The sequence below is a fragment of the Calidris pugnax genome, unplaced genomic scaffold, assembly GCF_001431845.1.
Source record: "Calidris pugnax isolate Ruff unplaced genomic scaffold, ASM143184v1 scaffold38, whole genome shotgun sequence".
NCBI lineage: Eukaryota > Metazoa > Chordata > Aves > Charadriiformes > Scolopacidae > Calidris > Calidris pugnax.
In genome coordinates, this window is record NW_015090995.1 from 10,210,052 (window position 1) to 10,228,913 (window position 18,862).

The 18,862-nt window shown below is 37.2% G+C and overlaps 1 protein-coding gene across 3 annotated transcripts in view; it reads right to left on the minus strand.

Moving 5' to 3' along the window:
- The window catches only part of TENM1 (teneurin transmembrane protein 1), a 344,428-nt gene that overhangs the window by 227,535 nt on the left and 98,031 nt on the right, over window positions 1-18,862 (minus strand). For all 3 annotated transcript variants that reach the window (XM_014955291.1, XM_014955289.1, XM_014955290.1), the window contains exon 4: window positions 5,118-5,378. In XM_014955291.1, coding sequence (XP_014810777.1) covers window positions 5,118-5,378 — 261 coding nt within the window. The remainder of the gene's footprint in view (window positions 1-5,117; window positions 5,379-18,862) is intronic.

Genomic DNA, 18,862 nt, shown 5'->3' on the forward strand with positions numbered 1-18,862 from the left:
ACACTGAGGAGGCTGCTTTGAAACAGCAGCAGACGCAACACACATAAATGCCATCTAAACACTAGAAGAAAAAAAAACCCCAGCAGAAGCAAAGGAAGCCTTTTATTAAGATTAGTGGCCCTTTTCTGTCAAATATCTGAGAGTATCGTATCTCAAGCATCAGACAAGCTACAGTAAACTCCCGAAGTTGGAGGTATTTCATCACCGAGGCTTTGCATTTTGTTTAAGTGTCTAAGGTTGCCTTAGTCTATTAGGTGACTAAAATCATCCAACAGACAGGACTTTGCATGCACATTTTTATTGTACATGCCACAATAATAAGTAAAGCACATTAGGAGTGAAGAGAAAAATATTAAATGGCACAGAAGGAAGGGGATTAAGACTAATGTTTACCTTTATATTTTCAAGGCTACTTACACATATTTGACCTAATTGCTCCACTTGCAAATAAGTAACTAAATTTCTTAATTGCACCATTGCAAATAGAGAATGACAGGACAGGAGCTAATGGAAATACTTCAGATACAGGCACCGTTTATACAAACTCAATACTGCACAGAGTCAGTCACTTGAATACTTATTCTCAGAACATGTATTGTTATTAAAATGTAGCTGTTGGTAATAATTTCCTGGAGAAATGAGAAAGACAGAGATCAGCTTAATGCCTGGCTTGTTTACAAAATAACAGTAAATAACAGCAACATTAATCCCAATGCTCTCACTTTCTTGCATTAAACATAAGCCTTTTATGAAGAGCCAAATTGAAGCCTAATTTAAACAGGTGTGAATTCACAGTAGGTCTATTGACACACACCACAAATTAAATCAGAACCTTGTCCTTAGCTAAATCCTTCCTGTGTTTGGATTATTCTATCTTTGCATTCTGCTGTGCAATTCTATTGATATTATTACAATTATTGTTCCAAACAGAATCTGATCCTGTACACTGATGTTAAGAAAGAAGTTTCCCAATAATTTCTGGGGGGAAGAGGACACACATTTTTTCATAGCTGTTTTTTCCCCCTATTGTCTTGGTTTTAAAAACACAAATTATGTTATTAAAAAAAAATAAAATCCCCTGGCTAGACCTTAAGCATTTGAAAGCTACATTCCATGATGAGTCTAGTGGTAGTTCAGCCTGTACTAATACCCTAATTTCTTGCCTACAAATGTCAAAGAAGCTGTTGTGAACTATAGTCGATGCCTAGTTGGGATAAAATGAAGGAACCGAACATATATCTGGCTCCAAAACCGAGTGTGCATTTCACAGTACACTCATCAAGTACTGGTAATCCAGTACTTTGCTATCGGTTCTCACTACTTAGTAGGGAATGAATAATTGCATAAAAACACCTAACTATGTGTCAGGATTAAGACAAGCAAGTCAGCCTTTAAAGCACTTCAAAACAATATGACAACCTGAAACTGGTTAAAAATTGTGTTATTGTAGAAATGGCTCAAGTTCCGTGCTAGATCTCAGCTGAGAAGCAGTAGCTACAAGTAAAAGAGTTGATGGTTTTGCAAACAAGTCAAATGTGGCTCAAAAATAGATTATGGCATGACATGAATGTATTTGAGGTAAAATTCATTGCTTCACAGCTGCATAGACATCCTGTAAAGCAAAATGTTAAGTAGTACATGAACTACTTCAACAGGGAAGAGTATACGAATACAAAACAGCGCACAGTTTCCTTTTTAGTACACCAGCTAGTGTGGGATGAAGATCCGTGTCACATCATAGAGTTTTAGATACATGTCTAGATGTAGATCAGGGTTGTGCCCTCTCCTGGACCATAGCTTTATTCCAGAAAAATAACTAACTAAATTTGCCAGCTCAGTTATCTGGCAGACTAAACCACTGAACTTAACGTTCTGATATGCTGCAATGACTGATACTATTGTTTCAGTGAACTGAGGGTGAATGCAGTCGTCTTCAACATAATAAAGTAACTTTTTTGATATTTTTATTCTGTAGTTTTTCTGTCTGAAATTTACAGTTATTTATTGTAGAGTAACGCTGTTTATGTTTCAATAGAGCTATTTATACCATACCAGAGATAAGCAATGATCCCCAAGAAATTGGTCATTCATTACTTGCAGTTAATATATATTTTGCTTAGCCTCAGGCAAAGCTGAAGGCAGTTTGTGCACTAATAGGCTATTATTAGTTGCTATTAACATTGACAACACTAATTTAAATAGGAATGTTGGTGTTTCACGAAATCTGTTCAATGCTGCCAAAACAACCGGGGTATGTTTAAACAGTGATTATCAGACTTGGTGCATCTAAGAAAGAAAATAATCCTCAAATAAATTCTCAAATTGGCCTACTCAGAACACATAATGAAATATACGTTCTTTGTCAGGGATCCTCCTCCTAGAGCTTTGAATGAATATGAGAAATTTGAGGAATATCTAACCAGAATAAAATTTGCAAAAGTGTATTTGCTTCAGATCAATGTAAAGCAAAAAAATGTTCTGAAAACAGGTCTACCAGAGTCTACACACTTCATTGCCTTAATGTCACCACAAAAAAAGCTGTTCTGCATTTGTAGCCGAATTGTGTTTATAGAGGGGAAAAAAATAAACCCAACAACAAAAACCAACTGATCTTTTCAAAATACAGAGAATAATAGCAATTAGTTTTTGCAAACAATGCAACAACTGTATCTTCCTTATTAAGTTTATTCCAGTTACAAATAGCTGTGTTCACATGCCATTTGATGAACCCTTTGAAAGCCAGAATTTCTAAAAACCCATTTTTACAGCAATCAAACAGTATCATGGAAACTAGCATTTCATGAACTTCCAGCAACTGATCTTATGTGCTCACCCATTTTCACAGCACAGAAGTTATTGGCTGGCACAAAGAAAGTCTACTTCTACGGCAGGAACTGAAAAGGATAAATGCAACACTCGTAGCTCTCTGGTAAAGCCCCTGGCACAAATGACTGCATAGAAACACAAAGATGTGCCATCTATTACTTCATTTAAGAAGAGATTTATGAACTTCTGCATTCAATGAGTGCTTTGTTACTGAATGCCAATCCATATGGAAAGAATGCTGCTCTCTGGATCAGGAATCTTGACTATGAAATAACTTTTGAAGTACCAGATAATATAAATGAATATAGCTTGAACCATCATTGTCTTCAAATTTACCCACATTAACTTTCAAGACTGTAATTATTCTAATGACTCAGTGCCACAGGAAGCACTGATACCTGATCTGTCGACCCTGCCAGAAGACAACTAAAAAGTTCAAGTGAGCTTGGGCTCTCAGTTTCTCTTTCTTCCAACTTACTCCTGCCACACTTTCCTCTTCCAATTATTCGGTTAAAATTTGTATTCAAGTACCTAGAACATGAATACCTGATTAAAAGATTGTTATAAAGCTTACAAAGAAACAAATAATAAAGTCACATGCAAAAGGACTACTCCGTCCCATTGTAGACCACACAGAAAATGAGTTTAAATTGATTAAAATCATTCTCTGAGAAAACATTTAGAAGAAACCACTCCATTCTTTGTTGGCAAAGCACAACAATTATGCGTCCCTATCTTAACAACACTTGATCCGTGATTCCTGCCCTGTAGGACAATGAAGGTAACAAAAGCCTTTCCTTTATTTCCTACAATAATTTTCATCTATAAGCAAGATGACGTATATCGTGCTGCTTGTACCTCTAGCAAAACATCATGAATACCCAGCTGCACCACTGCATTCCAGACTGAAATACAAAACTCGGTTATGTGCTTAATCTGCTTTGAACACATTGGCTTCCCAGCATCTTAAAACATTAATGACCGTGTGTATTTCTTAGTCTGAATGGTACAAGTATGCACATTTCTCTTTCTCGGGCAAAAAAAAACTCAAGTCCAAACAAGACACCCTAATGCAACAACACTTTACAGAGAGTGGATCTCGCATGGAACGTGGCAGCAGCAGGAAGCAGGAAGGTAGGCACCCACTGATCATCAGGCAAATGGGGCGGCACCTGGAAATTAACCGGTTCTAGCAACATGATACAATGGGATAGCGTAGAATGCTTAATCCTCAACAGAGTATTTAATCAAAAACAAGCTCTGCACTAAGACTTTTTTTTTAAACTCATGTAGATAACCTAATGTCTTTGAACCTATAATCAGACATTATCATCGGTATTGAAAAACAGATTAAATTATAATTAAATTACTATCTTTGTATTTGACAAATTTAAAACACATAACTATAGAAATGACATCAGGACTGAACTTTCTTTCATCTTGTGACTATAGATATACTGAAATGTATCACTGTCAATACCGAAATGTCAGTCTGCCACTTACACTGGTTCCCTCTTATCCAGTAAAAAATACATATTTAACTACATTTAGACCTGCCATAACATGTAGCTATTAAACACAGAAATTAAAATATGAGCTAAGCTTATCGATCTTAAGCATGATACATTTGTTCACTTACTACACTCTTTAAGGAAACATTTATAGCAGAATTTAATCAATTTTGATGCAGAGATAAAAAAATATTAGTTGCACCTGTGTTACTTAATCAAATACACTTAAACATACTAAACCATAAGGAAAGAAAATAAGCAAGAAGATCCTGAAAGAGAAAAAATATTAAGAAAAAAACACCAAAGAAAACCACAAATTCCAGGTTGTCTTTCTGAAGTAACTTGCCTGTAGAGTCTTAAAGCTACGTGCAGAAACCAGCATGTGCAGGATCCTTCTATACAAATGTGATATAGATATAGACATATATAGATTTATTTTAGAACCTAAATCATACGCCACTAAACTCAAATGATTATGTCCTATGGCATAAAAATGGAGAATGTGGGAAAGTAATTGGTCTCTTGAAGAATGACGTTTTAACAAAAACACTGTTTCATTTTTTGTCTTATTTTCCATCTACCTGATAAATACAATGCACATACCAAACAACCCTTTCACAGCTTTCATATAGTACAGAGACCTAAGAAAGAAGGGGGAAAAAGAAACAAAACAACAAAGTAAAAAAAAAAAAAGAAAAAAAAAAAGGAGAGAAGAAGAGGAAGACAGTTTCAAATAAATTACTACTTCTATGCAGTGCATTAGATGCATTTCTTTATTACCATTCTCCCCATCAGACTTCCTTTCATGGTCAGTGTCAGTGAGGGACAATGCCGAATTTGCCCGGCTTGACAAACAGGAGCTGTGTTCTGATTTCATCCCCCTCATCCACATCCTCAGGGCATGATCCGGGGACGCACCACCTTCAGTTTCAGTGTCCACATCTGAGCCCACCTCTAGTGGGTAACTGTGCTCAGCTACACCATGTAAATCTGTTTGATAGCCAGAGCACAGAATATGGGGAGTCTCGCAGAATTCCATGTCTGGAAGAAACAAAAGTTTAGAAAAAAAATTAGAAGTGAAAAGCAATATACTTTGATTTTCTTTTGGAGACTCTATTTTGAGAATTAATATTTTTAATACTATTAGAAGACTTTTTTTGGTCAGTGACTCATTCTGCTATCTAATCTACTATAATACAACTAAAAAAGCGCAACTCTGTAAAATACACAATACTGCACTGTAACTGTGCCTTTTTGTCTGATAGAAATATACTACAGCTCAAAGGTGTACACACCCACACGCTGACAGTGGTACGTCAACTTACAACTGACGGGAGTTCTTTCAAATACAGATACTTACTTGTTTTTTGCCAGAAAGGCAACAGCTCTAAAATTAATCTCAATATGTTTTTATCATAGCGAAAGCAAAGCAAATTGGCAAATAAGGAATTTATAAAATAAAATTGAAATGTTTGGTTAATTGCAGAAGACAAAGAAAGGGTACTTACCATTGGCTTGCTCTTTGAGAGTGCTGTCCTTGCATATTCACACCAGTGGGTTTTGGTTCTCCAGTGCTGGTGACCTACCGGAACTTCTTAGAAGAGCAGTGACTACTAGGACTGTACAAGTGCCATCTTATGACACCAAGTGATCGGAGATTTTAAAGAGTTGTACAGTGCTCAACACTTCAGTTGTTCTTACTACACACCGCAACTGTAGGACAGCAGTTATCCAAGGACAAACAGGAGGAGGACAGGACCCAGAACGTGAATATGCAGAGGAAACATTCTCGAAGAACTACAGGTAAGTAACAGACATCAGAAAATTACAACTTCCCTTTGAGATAGCCTCTGCATATTCTCACTTGTGAGAATCCAATTACAAATGCAACTCCCAGGGAGTAAGACAAGGAGTTCTAATTAAATAAAGATTACAGAACTGCACTCCCTAATTGAAGATCAGACCTGGGATGCCATCTTGAGAGACTAAATACAATATCAAACATGCATACAGCATTCTTTCAATTCCTAGAAAAGAAACATTAGAGACAAGTAATTGATAGAGACTGAAGATAAATACTCTCTTCTACTGTCATCCTAACTAAAACTTTAATTTGCCATACTAATCCACTTACCAACCAGTGAGAGGAACGGTTCTTACTTTAAGCACGCTTTCCAAAATAACAAAAAGCCCTGGTATTTTATTGAAGGTATCGACCAGAATCTATAAACCAAATGCTAAACCAGAATATGCTGAGGTGGCTCAATTTTTAGATCATCTATCTCTGTATACCTTTCCTTTGCCATCAAAACATTCCTGAAGGTCTCAGTTGCAGCATGGGCTGGCTTTCAGCTCAGGGCAACAGCTTTTCTAGAGGGCAGGGGAAGAAGACGGGCAGCAAACAGAAAGAAGTGGCCAGAAGAAGCCACTTCTCTATGCAAGAGTCCCGGAAGGTCACCCCATCTCCCTGGTGTTGTCAGCAGCACCAGCCAACATTGTTTCTGCTCCTTTTGGAGCAGCAAGACTGATGTTAAGGTCTTCCAGAGTGCTCCATCACTACTCTGATCTCTTCCCCTTGTTCACAGGAGGAGGACTTGGTCTCAGCCCTACACCTGAGAAGCTGCAACATATGCCACCTTCACTAGCTCTGTTCTCTAAGTCTCTCAAATAGCTTGGGGTGGATTATGTAGTTTGATGGAGATGGCAAGGAGAAAATAGCCAAGATGCTGGGAAGCAGCTGTGCAGTTTCTACAGAGGGAATATTTGGCATTTGAACTTTATCGACCATTACAATTCAATACTCTTCTTGCTCTCAGTGGCCTGTGTAAAACTGACACTTGGCTGATTGAAAGGAGGAAAGTAGTTCAAGGCAGTACTTGTGGACACAAGCTGAGACTGGATGCTACTGGTTCTCAGTCTCATGCAAGTCCTCTCCTTGCATGAGAGACTTTGAAACTTATAAGACTCTCTGGAAAAAACTCTCCTTCCCCTATGGCTAAGATGGTAAACACAAAACATTCAGTCTTCAGAGAAGTCCTGTTTTTCTGAATTTTTCAAAGCTCACGGGACATGGGAAACACAGAGGCAATCTCACAGAAAGTTACTGGATATAACTAAGTACAGCGCTACTCATACAATGCCCTGGTTTTAAGTATTGTTTTAATTATGTATTATATCCACAACCAAGCTCCACTTGGTTGAATTAGCACAGACCAAATCTTTGTATGACACGAAGAGTGCAGATATCGAAGTTGGATCACAGCTGCATTACGCTCTTAGCTTCTGCTCTCTTTTTGACCACATTAAATGAATAAAATCACCTTTATACACAATATAGTTCCAAACAGTGCACATCAATTCTTATTTTTTCTTTACCAAAATCAAAAAGGACTTGAACATAAACCAAAAATTAAAAAGCCAGCAACAGTCCCAGATTACTAACCCAAAGTCTAGTATCAATGACACAGAGAGTCATATAAGTCATATAAGCAGGCTGATTCTACCTGACCCTGAAAAGACTACATTGTTCATTTAAATGGAGGTTGTGGATACCACTATTTCACCAAACATTTTTCAGTAACAGAGGTGAGCCAATGCCTTCTTGTGAAACATCTGATTTAAAGTTCTGCTTAACTGAGCTGTGCTACTACTTCACTCCATTTACTGCACCTGTGCTCTGAAAGAAAGGTGTATCTTGCAAGCAGTGAGCTAGCTTGTCCCGTGCAGGGGTACAGGCCAGGTTGTACAGACCATCAAAAATTTATGTCGGTTAACACATGCTTTAGCAGATGACATAAAAAGAGGAATAAATGTATACTGCCATTTAAAGAAGTATGTTATCAAAGAAAGTTAAGATGTACTGCTAAAACCGTAATAATAAAATGCAAGGAAAGTAAATTAGGCTCATACATTAAGACAGTTGTATTTAAAGACACTAGCAGGTCTTTAGCGCTTCTCATAAGCATTAATGAGAAGGTGGTTTGAAAGGGGGATATTTTCTTGATGTACATCAAGAAAAATTTATACTGAAAAAACACACTTAATACTTTCCTCATTAAATGAGAGAGCCAACAGGGTTAATTATTAGCCTTAATACTGGTCTCAATTTTGACTGATGCCCACACTGCAGAAATAACCTCCCATGAATCTGCCCCACACCTGTTGTCTTTTTTTTTTAAATAAATTCTCTCAAAAAGCAGTATTATTCTTATTATTTAACTTAGATTTCTGTAAAGTATTACAGCGCCACAGAGTTCTTAGATTATGTCTCTGTCAATTAAATTATACCTTGTGATCTCCAGAAGCATTTTCTGAAACTCCTTCCTCTTCAAAGCAGATTTCTACTTATTTTTACCAGCTGAGGAACTTCCCCATAATTACAAATCTCCTCATAACTTCATGAACCATGTCAGCTGTTGCCAGGTCCCCAGGGAGCAAGGATGCAGGCACTTCTCTCCATGGATGTCCACTACAGGCAGATGTCTGCCCCTAGCAGCCTGCAGTCCACGTCCTCCCCTCTTTGCAATGGCATATGCCAAGGGGAAAATTCATCCCAGTAAATCTCACAAACGCTAATTAGATTACACATGTTTAAGAAGCACAGAATTTACCCTTCAGTCTATAAGTTAATTCAAAATGTAGCAGCTAACATATTCAATATTTGAGCTAATTTTTTTTTGGTGGAGCAAAAGAGGGTGGCCTTTTTATACTATAACTCATATTCAACTGAAGTCTAACTCAATACATTGCCTTAACATTCTCTTTCTTAAGTATACAAGCCTTTGTAGTATTTTAACTCCCACGGGATCCATTTTCTGAAAAGCACTTAAAATGCCAAAAGTGGCTGCTTTTAGTCTGCATATCTAACCTTGTTACCTAAAATACTACATATTTCCACAAGGAGATAAAGTTCAAGTGTGGATTTATGATAGATTTAGTCTTACCAAAAAGATACAGTCACAAGAGAAATGAGGGAACATTAATATGAAATTTAAGTTTTTGCACGAACTGTGGAAAGAGAAAAAAGGTTGCAATTATGAAAGTATATAGAAGATCACGATAGGATTTTCACCTCTGGAGCCTTGTGGTGCCTGCTGTAACACAACTGTTAAAAAATACACGAATTTTATCCCTCACTGTTATTAATTTCTTTTTACAAAAAGTAATGTATAAAGACATGTAAAGTATATAATGATCAGGAAAAGGAAAGACGGCTGGGTGCATTAAAAAAAATAATCAGTATTTCAATTAACAGACCTTTTCTTTCTATCTTTAAGCAACTTAATTTTCCTGAAAAAAAACACCACTCTCCAGAGATAAGCAGTTAAAGGGAAGGTTTACATCACTGGCCAGTGGTGCCTTTGCTATTTAAGGTGATCATATTGATGTGAGAACTAGGCAGCTGAACAGGCAGCCAGCTCCAACACTGCTCCAACTTTGGTCACCAACGGAGACCTACTGAAAACTCCAGATACACTCACCAAGTATTTATTTACTACAGCATCAATTTAGTCATGAGTACAGTTAGCAACTTACAGTTAGGATATTCACACATATACAAAACATTTATACCATTTTTATATATATAATGGACCTTCAGGACTATTTCACTGTCCTTGGCAGAGCCAGGAATAACTGTGTGACATCTACTCTTTCTTCAACTCTTTATCTTTTCCAGCACAGGCAAAAAAAAACTCCAAAGCAAACCTAAATGAAAGGCCACGGAGGTTCTGCTCTTCAATTTAGTGGACTTGCAGGACTTGTGGAATTTCCACACTGTTGCCACTCGCCAAGAATTTTGCTAATTTCAAACAACTAACTGGGAGAGCAAATAAATATTTATTTCAATAACTAAATGTTTAAAATAAAGAGAAGATTGTCAAAACAAAGTAGATAGAAGAGAATCACAGAACTAGTTTATAAACGGAGATGAGCGTAAAGAATCTTACTTTCCAATTTTCCTATTCCCTTATGGAAAAATGCTATTTTGTATTAATAATAGAATGACAAATAATACTTATTTAAATTACTTAATCGACCTATCTGTTCAACTAGAGAAAGAGCTTACAGAAAAATATAAATTATTTATAAATTGCAATAGCGTGACAAGTTGCTATTATGTGCCTTTTATGAGCCCTACCATATGATTAAGCAATTCTGACTTACATACTTTAAAATTCTCTTTAAATATCGTAGATTCACAAATTTATTTTATCCCTTATTCTTGGTATGAGGTGGTTCTTACTCTGAGGATGCTCCCCACTCAAACACAGAAAACCAATTCTCCAGATGAAAACGTTTAAACTGCTCTGTCTCTCCAGATGTAAAACTATGGTGGAGCCTAAGTAGCTCAAAGGCAAGGGGAAAATATCAGTGTCTTGGAAGTTTAAATCCATGGTACTTATTTTGGGCTGGTCTCCTTCCTCTTTCACATTGGAGGTTATTTGAGAATACTGGGAACATCAGAGTCTGGGGGGCAGATCTGATGGAAAGATCCTGAAAAATAATGCAAGGAATTTCAGGAAGGCAAATAATATCCATTAACCTGAATAATGTCATGTTTACCTCAGTTACCAAGCTGGTGTCTGAAGGAATGACAACAGGAATGCAGAGGAGAAACCACCTCAGCCATGCAGTTTTGAGGTTGGTGTAGGGTTTGGGATTTTCTAGTGTTACACTGAGGATTTAGGTATATTGTTTCACACTCTGAATTTGCACCGACGGTTTAACCAGCAAGTATATTGTATGCATTTCAAAACAAGAAGAAAGGCAGAGCAGCTACTTATGCATAAGAGACTCAGAGAGAAAAGGGAGGGAGGGAAGGAGAGAGGAAGAAATGTAAATCAAATGAGGAAAAGTGAAGTTCATGTTCATTTTTGGAAGCAATACATATGCACCCTCCTAAATGAGAAATTTTGAGGACTATTGAGCACTCTGCTAAACTCAGTGTGTTCAATGGCCCTTAAAATTTCTCATTTCTCACCTGAGGACCATGGTTTACTGGCTGTACACTGGACTTAAAAATTAAATGGGCAGAGATCTTAAGCTGCTTCTTAAAGTCATTCATGTAACAACCTGCTAGGTAACTTTGTGAATGTCTTTGTCTGTTCACATTTCATTTAGTCTAAGATCTTATTTGTTTCCATGTTGAGAACATGCCACATCTTTCCTAGGACAATATAATTCAAAGACATTAAACTTCAGTAACCATTCATATGAAAATCTGAGGAAGAAGCCACAGAAGAAGCCAAAAAAATAAATTAATTTTCAAAACCACATTACACTGACTATTAATTTGCTTTAGAAAATTTGTGTTTATCACCAATTATGCTGTTATCACAGCCCAAAACAAATTCTCAGCTGCATTTATTCTCATAAAAAAAAAGATAAACCTATTAGACATAATCTGCACATAAAAGATACCATTTGTGTTCTTGTACTTATGTATCAACTGCATCATATTGTATGTTTTCTTTGCTGCATTTCAGCTTTTCCTCGCATTCCTTTATCTATCGACTTTATTTTCTTACAGTAATCTCCAGTTACCCCCAGAGATGCTAGAAAGTTAAAAATAACAGTAATAACAAATAAAGGAGGACTAAGAGAAGAATCAGAGTACACTATAATGCTAAGGAGTTTCATGAAATTTGCAGATTAGGCAGCTAAGGGATTAGGAAAGGAGGTTGCACGTCCAGGAAACTCTTTGGCTTGTGAAATTTATGAGAAAGAAAGAAACTTTATTCCTCAGGTCCTTCCCCAGAGGAACCAGAGGATGAGGTTCCAACCCATGCCTCATGGCAAATATCTTTCTAGTCTCTTCTTCAAACTAATTCTTCAAACATAAAAAAAGAGGGCAGGAGCAGACTGAACCTATTTTTAAAAATGCTGTTAGAGTTCTCAGATATTAATTTCTAATTTTATTACTATTAAAATCAACATAAATACAAAAATGTACTTTTCAAATTCTACATGGAAATCACCCTGATCCTATGAGGACATAGACAAACTTTCTCTGTCCCCAAAAGTGGAATACTCTTTTTGTAGATCACTGGAAATTTTTAATGTTACAGATCTTGTTTTTCAAGAGTAATTAGCAAGATGCCAGAGAGAAGGGTTCTGGAGCTACAATGTGGATGCAGTGGGTCTCAGTTTAATTTAGGAAGAATCATAGAAACACTGCCATTATCAAATTGATTAGGAATTTAATCCTTCAGTGCAAATACACTGTAACTACTGCTGGCTATAGCCTTACCTCATAAAGCCACGCACAGGAATAGGAAAAGTACCACAAGATTCTGTTAAAGAGAAATTTTTATTGCAGGGACTCATAAATATCTCCCCTTTAATGAATTTTACAGTTATAAAACCATAGTGAATGCCAGGAGTTAGCATTTAACCTAAATTTCTGATAAAGGAAACCTACTTAATCTCAAATAATGACCACACTAGCTCTACCCTACTAAAGGCAAGAAATATTTAATTATTACAGATGAGAAAGAACCTCAATATCATTTGAGGATAAATGAAGTTCTTCTAATACTACTGTAGAAATAGAGTTTGGAAAAGCTTCTCTTACAATACATTCAATTACAGTTTCATTCTCCATATGCAAGAATCTATTAGGAAATTAATAATTTTCAAAAAAGGATTTTATGTTTCGAAAAATGCTAGTCTAAGAGTTAAGAAAAGCATTACAATTCTCTATCAAGTAGTTTAAAGGTTCCTTGGTTCTGAAATAGCTTTTCAGTTACAAGTTTTGGCATTTGTGTATGTTTCAGGGAAGCAAGAGATAATGGATCCCTTCTTGTCATTACATTTTCAAAATTAAAGCTAGCCACAGCCATAGCCTGTAAGCTTTTCTTAAGGCTGTTTGTTTTTCTTTTTAAAACACAAGATAAAACCCTCACAAGGACAGCAGAACTATGAATCAAATCATTCAGAGCAGATTATCTAACTTTTCTCTTTGAGAAAGTTTCATAGGTACAAATAGTCTTCCTCAAGATCAATCAGAGTGTGAAACAGTAGAGCACTGCTAACTTTAGTCCAGTACGTTTACAATTCCTAACAGGCAAAGTTAATGTTGTGGCTCTAACTTGTTTCAAAGTCTATACGGCACTTGAGAAAGGCTGACAATTATTAAACAGAGTGTAAGCCGTGTACTAACATTCTTTAAGGTGAAAATGCCCTCAGACTATTGCTATATCCCTACAATCTTGAATTCAACTCAGAGACGCTCTTCTGGTAGTAATTTCTGAGTGCAGTTACAATTTACAGCAGAATCACTTTCATTCAAACATCAATCTTGGAGGTTTCATGACAGGTATCACTTTCTAATAGAACTTAATTTGGAAATAATGAAATTAAGTTCTACAATTTTGATTCTGGTTTATAAAATATTTTTTAAATACACGTTTTGTTTCTAAAAATACTTAAATTGTTTCTCTTGACATGAGCATCAGAGTCTTTTTAAAATAAAAGATAAGTGATGCAGGTATCTTTATAAATGTCACTGACTTAGTGTTAGAAGGCAACCCATTTAAAAATCCTGAAGTCTAAAATCTGATTTAATTTGCAGTGTCGTAAATCCAGCTGTGAATTCTATGAAGCCAGTGGGCCAGGTAAAGAAGGTAACACTTAGACTTCAGTGTGACTGTCTCAAAATAAGCATCTGGCAAGTGCATATCTTCGTGATGATGGAAATAATTTTAGAAAGTTGTTATCAACAGAGATTTATCAGAAATGTTCTCCTTTACTGATGGCACATTCAACAGACCTGAGTCACTTAGACCACAGATGCCTCTCAAAAAGAACGATCACAGAGTAACTCAGCTCTTCACCTTAATTTTCAACAAAACTAGAAAGCTCTAATATAATTTTAAAATTGCTTAAGAGAGTATTGAGAATACTACTACTACCCAATTTCCTTTGAAGTGAGATGAATGGAGGGCAGAGAGTAAATGGAGGCAGGTTAGAGCAGAGGAAGGTAGTTTGTATCACCCTGTGCCAGTTTCAGTGATCACTCAGGGAATGAGTTCTTCCAGATGCGGAACAGCGCAAATGAGAGAATGGCTTCTGCAAGACTGCACTGATCAAGTTGCACTTGTTCACATTCGAACTGACATGTAAAAAATACTGAAAATTGTATTTGCAATGGAGCAGGTGTTACAGAGAAGTCTAAGCACCTAGAGGCAAAAGGGGTGATGAGTGAGACAGTCCCCAGCATCACCTTGTGCGGTCACAGAATGAAGAGGAGAACAGTGCCCTGTGCACAAGAGCACCAAGAGCCACTGCCATCGCTGTGCTGCCACCACAGAAGCAAAGAAAACAGAAGCCACAGCCTCTCCTGGAGCATGAGGTCCCATCAGATGCTCTCAGCAAGAAGCTCTTGCCCTCAGTTGGAAGCCCAGCAGCAGGACACTGCAGGCCACAACTCCCCCTCACCAGCCCCTCTGAGCCAGGCTACAGCCACCTTCATGGCACGGCATGAGACCTTCTGTGTGACCCTTTTTATTTTAATCTCAGGGGCCAAGAAGGTTCTATGTGAATGGCAGATCTGCACTGTATTTCACCTTTTACAATTATTCTGTCATAGCAGTAAGTTGCAGTAATCAGTTTTGAGGTTGATAAGGCTTTAGTTTCCTCTCAAACCTCCGTAAGAAGAAGGGTTATGAAAGCTGACAAGCAACCAGGACTCTCGGGAAAACTATGTTTAGTGAAGGAGGGTGCTGCTTGTTCCGTGTTCCACCACCCCCAAGCACAGGGCTGGGTCAGGATGGAAAAAGGTGAAGCAGGAAGAAGAGATTGAATGTAAGCCATTACCCCCCTCCTCGAACAGGATTAGCATATGCATTCTTTGTGCTTTGCATCTGCTCAAAATCCAGAGCAGAAAATGGCTAACAGGAATCAAGAGAAAAAGCTGCCAGTGAGAGACAAAAGACAACAGCAGCAGGAGTGAATATCTTTGTAAATCTTGACAGACACTCCTGGCTTTGAAGGTTGAACTATTTGCTGTGATTTTTGGTAAGTCAGGAAGCATAATGAAGCAGAACAAGTATTACATATTACTTTGGAAACATAAATGCTTGACCCTTTCTGGTTACTCAGGTAAAATCTTGACAAATTCCAGTCTGCAAGCTTCTAGTGTCACTAAGTCCGCTATCACAGCAAGCAGACACGCACACATACTGCCAGCAAACCTCTTCAGACCTTGGGGATCAACACCACAAACACTGACAATCCCGAAAGTACATCTGATACCTCTTCCCAAGCATACGTAGCTAAAAAGACTGCCTAATGGTGACAAAATCTGAATTTTTCATCCACAGTTTTCTTAGTGGGACCTCTAACATCTGCAGACTACTATATCTAATTTTATACTTTATATATACACACATACATGCGTGAAAGATTTGATATACATAAACATAGATATAGAAGTATATAAATATAGGACTTGTAGGATCTTAACTGAAATTGGAAAGAGTTTTGGCAGTCAATAGCATTGTCTCAAAGGAGGGCCAAGTTAGGCCAGGTTGCCCAGGGCTCTTAAGGAAGAGTATCAGTCCTTCTACAGAGCAAAGACTGCTGGCAAGGCTGCTATTGTGGAACAGAATGATATGAAGTATTTCAAAAACATCTCTTAGGGAAGGTTTGCAAGCAACACTGGGTTATGCCCCAAAAATAAAATTAGAAATGCAACTTTGTTTCCGTGATTTTGAAAATCCAACTCACAGATTGATTTTTCCATTTTCCCCACAAATTCACGAACCGCTTTTAAGTGTGTCATCACCTTTTCCACTAAAAAAAAAAAAAAAAAAAAAAAAAAAAAAAAAAAAAAAAAAAAAAAAAAAAATCAACTCAGACTGCAAGATACTCCATATTAGAGTTTAGAACGGCTAAACAGTTTCACTTTCCCCTATTTCGGATTAGGGATGCATGTATTTGCACATTTTTTTCTTTTTTCCTGTAAGGACATACCTTACAGGATCTTAATAAATTGACATCTACCATGCAAGCAGAATATTCTTTAATTTAGATTGAACTGCTAAGTAACATTTAGACTAACAAACATACCCTTCAGATTAATCTTGGAATGAGGAAACAAGAAAACATGCGCATGTGCATAAGCTCTTCAGTACTTCCATTCACATCCAATTACATCCAGCTGCCAACCTGACATCAATGAGAACATATGAAAGACAACTTGGCACATCCGTTCCGTTTGATTAGCCGACTGGGGATACAGCTTGTCAGTCAAATAACCCCTCTTCCCCCAAAAAACTCGAGGGGTTTGTCATCAAATGTTCCATCTGATCAAGAAATGGGAGATTAAACTGCCTTCAAAAATTCTGACCATTTCTGCTCCTGTCTTTCCTCAAGTGTTCAGTTTACCAAAGGGATTTCAAGAACAGCAGCTCAAACTCAAAGCTCAGCTCTACTGCAACTTAAGAAATATTAAAACAATTTAATGGAAATAATTGGTTCTGCACATGTTATTTTTGATACATACAATCACAATAACTGTTTTTCAGCTGTCTAACTAATTCCCTTCCAAGACCTTTATTAGATTTCCAAATATTTTCAGATGTTATTTCTTCTACATTACACTTCTATAACTATATAAATTATAAAGACTATTACATTCTGTTTCCTCAACTACAAAATGGAGTCATTTTTGGTTTTATACCATCAAGATGCATCAAAGTAACTCAGCTGAAAGCAGTGCACTTGCTCTAGGTGCGCATGCCCAGAAAACACACTGTGGCTATCTTACATCAATATCACACAGCTCCATTATTATTTAAGTTAAATATGCAGTTCTTAAAACATATTTTACCCTAAAATGCACATCATGAGTACTAAGGAAAGATGAAAATCTGAGACATTTGTGTCAGATAATAAGAAGTTATTATAAGTTCCTAAGCATATAATATGGTATCTACAACATTTTCCATCTCAAGATTTGATGTAGAGCTCAAAAAGAGGGAACTACCACCATCATTGCTGTACTGCACCAAAGGGAACTAAGTATGAGAAGAATTCCAAAGCACACAAAATCAAAAGACCTCTCTACATTTTCATGAAATTTAAACAAGTGCTGTGAGTCCCTATGATCTGTCATCAAAATTCATCCTAACTTTGGGAACACAGCCACTACGTGAAGAAATAACTCCAGTATTTTTATGTGGGTAAGAGCACTTGGCTTCATTTTTTGCAGCTCTAGACCTATTTGTTTTCCTTGCCTGTTCTTAATGTGAGTTCTAATTGTTTTAAAATATAAAGTAGTTTATTATTAGCACCTGTTCTAATCACTGACCTCGAAATCTCCAGCCTGTGATTTAACCACATTGCATTTTTATCTTTCACACAAACACAGCCATGTAATTGATACCTGGGAAGTAACAAGTCACTGACCAGTAAGCATTAAAATGCAATTGGTCACCTTTGAAAATTAGTAGGCAGCCAGCTGGTCTTTCTAATACTAATCCCATAGATATTTTATTTGTGGAATAGGAGATGCACACCTTTGTCGTAGCTAACACACCCTGTATCCTGCAGCACTGGGCAACTGAAAGCACGTAAGGTCACCATAACTCTTGGTTCTGCAAAGCTGCTGGATCAATGATGCTTGGGAAGAGTCAAAGTTATGAGCCTCCACAGCAGCTGAGAGTACTCCAACCCAAAGAAAATAAATCAAACCAAAAGGGCACTAACAAATTAGCCTGCAGTGGCCCTGTAAACTCTTCCGTGCCCTGAAGGAAAGCTTGCCATAGGCAGCCAAGCAAAGCTCACGTTCTGTATTGCTGGAAATACTTTGTGCCTCCTTATTAAAAAATTCACAGTTGGAGATGAACTAATTGAGGTGGTGGAGACAGTAACACAGAAGGCACTTAGAATGTAATTAAGCAATGATCAGAAAAGGGACACATAAGGGAGAAAGCACTCAAAACAGCGACTCCAGGGAAATACCAGATTCAAACAAAACCAAAAGCAACTGTGTATTAAACCATGCTCAGAGACATTACATATACTGCTAAAAGAACCTGCGCAGATATCAATTCAAACACCAAAGACACTGCTAACGAGGAAAAAAACCAAATAAACGTTAGTTTTAGATAGCCTTCATGGGCTTTAATGCACACCAGAGACAGGTGTTTTGACAGGAATAAGAGGACCCCATCCTGCACCTGAGATACTGTGAATCACCCTGGCAATCTAAGAACAAGAACGCTACAGGAGCATTAAGTGTCTCCATTCTTTTGGTTTTGTTCTATAAAAATACACTTTAGCTCTACCATTAGCTCTTCTGGAAGGGCTGTAGCAGCATAGTTCATACATATACTCACTATATTAAGGAGGGGGAATCAAATGAAACCGAGTACAAACATGTAAATATCAACTTCATAATCTTCACTTAACATATGTAACAAATTCCCTTTGTGACAAACTCTGCAGTCTAGAGAGTCTCCACAGAATTTAGTGCGTATTTTTCCCTTAGTGTTAACTGTTTTACGGGGGGAAGGGGC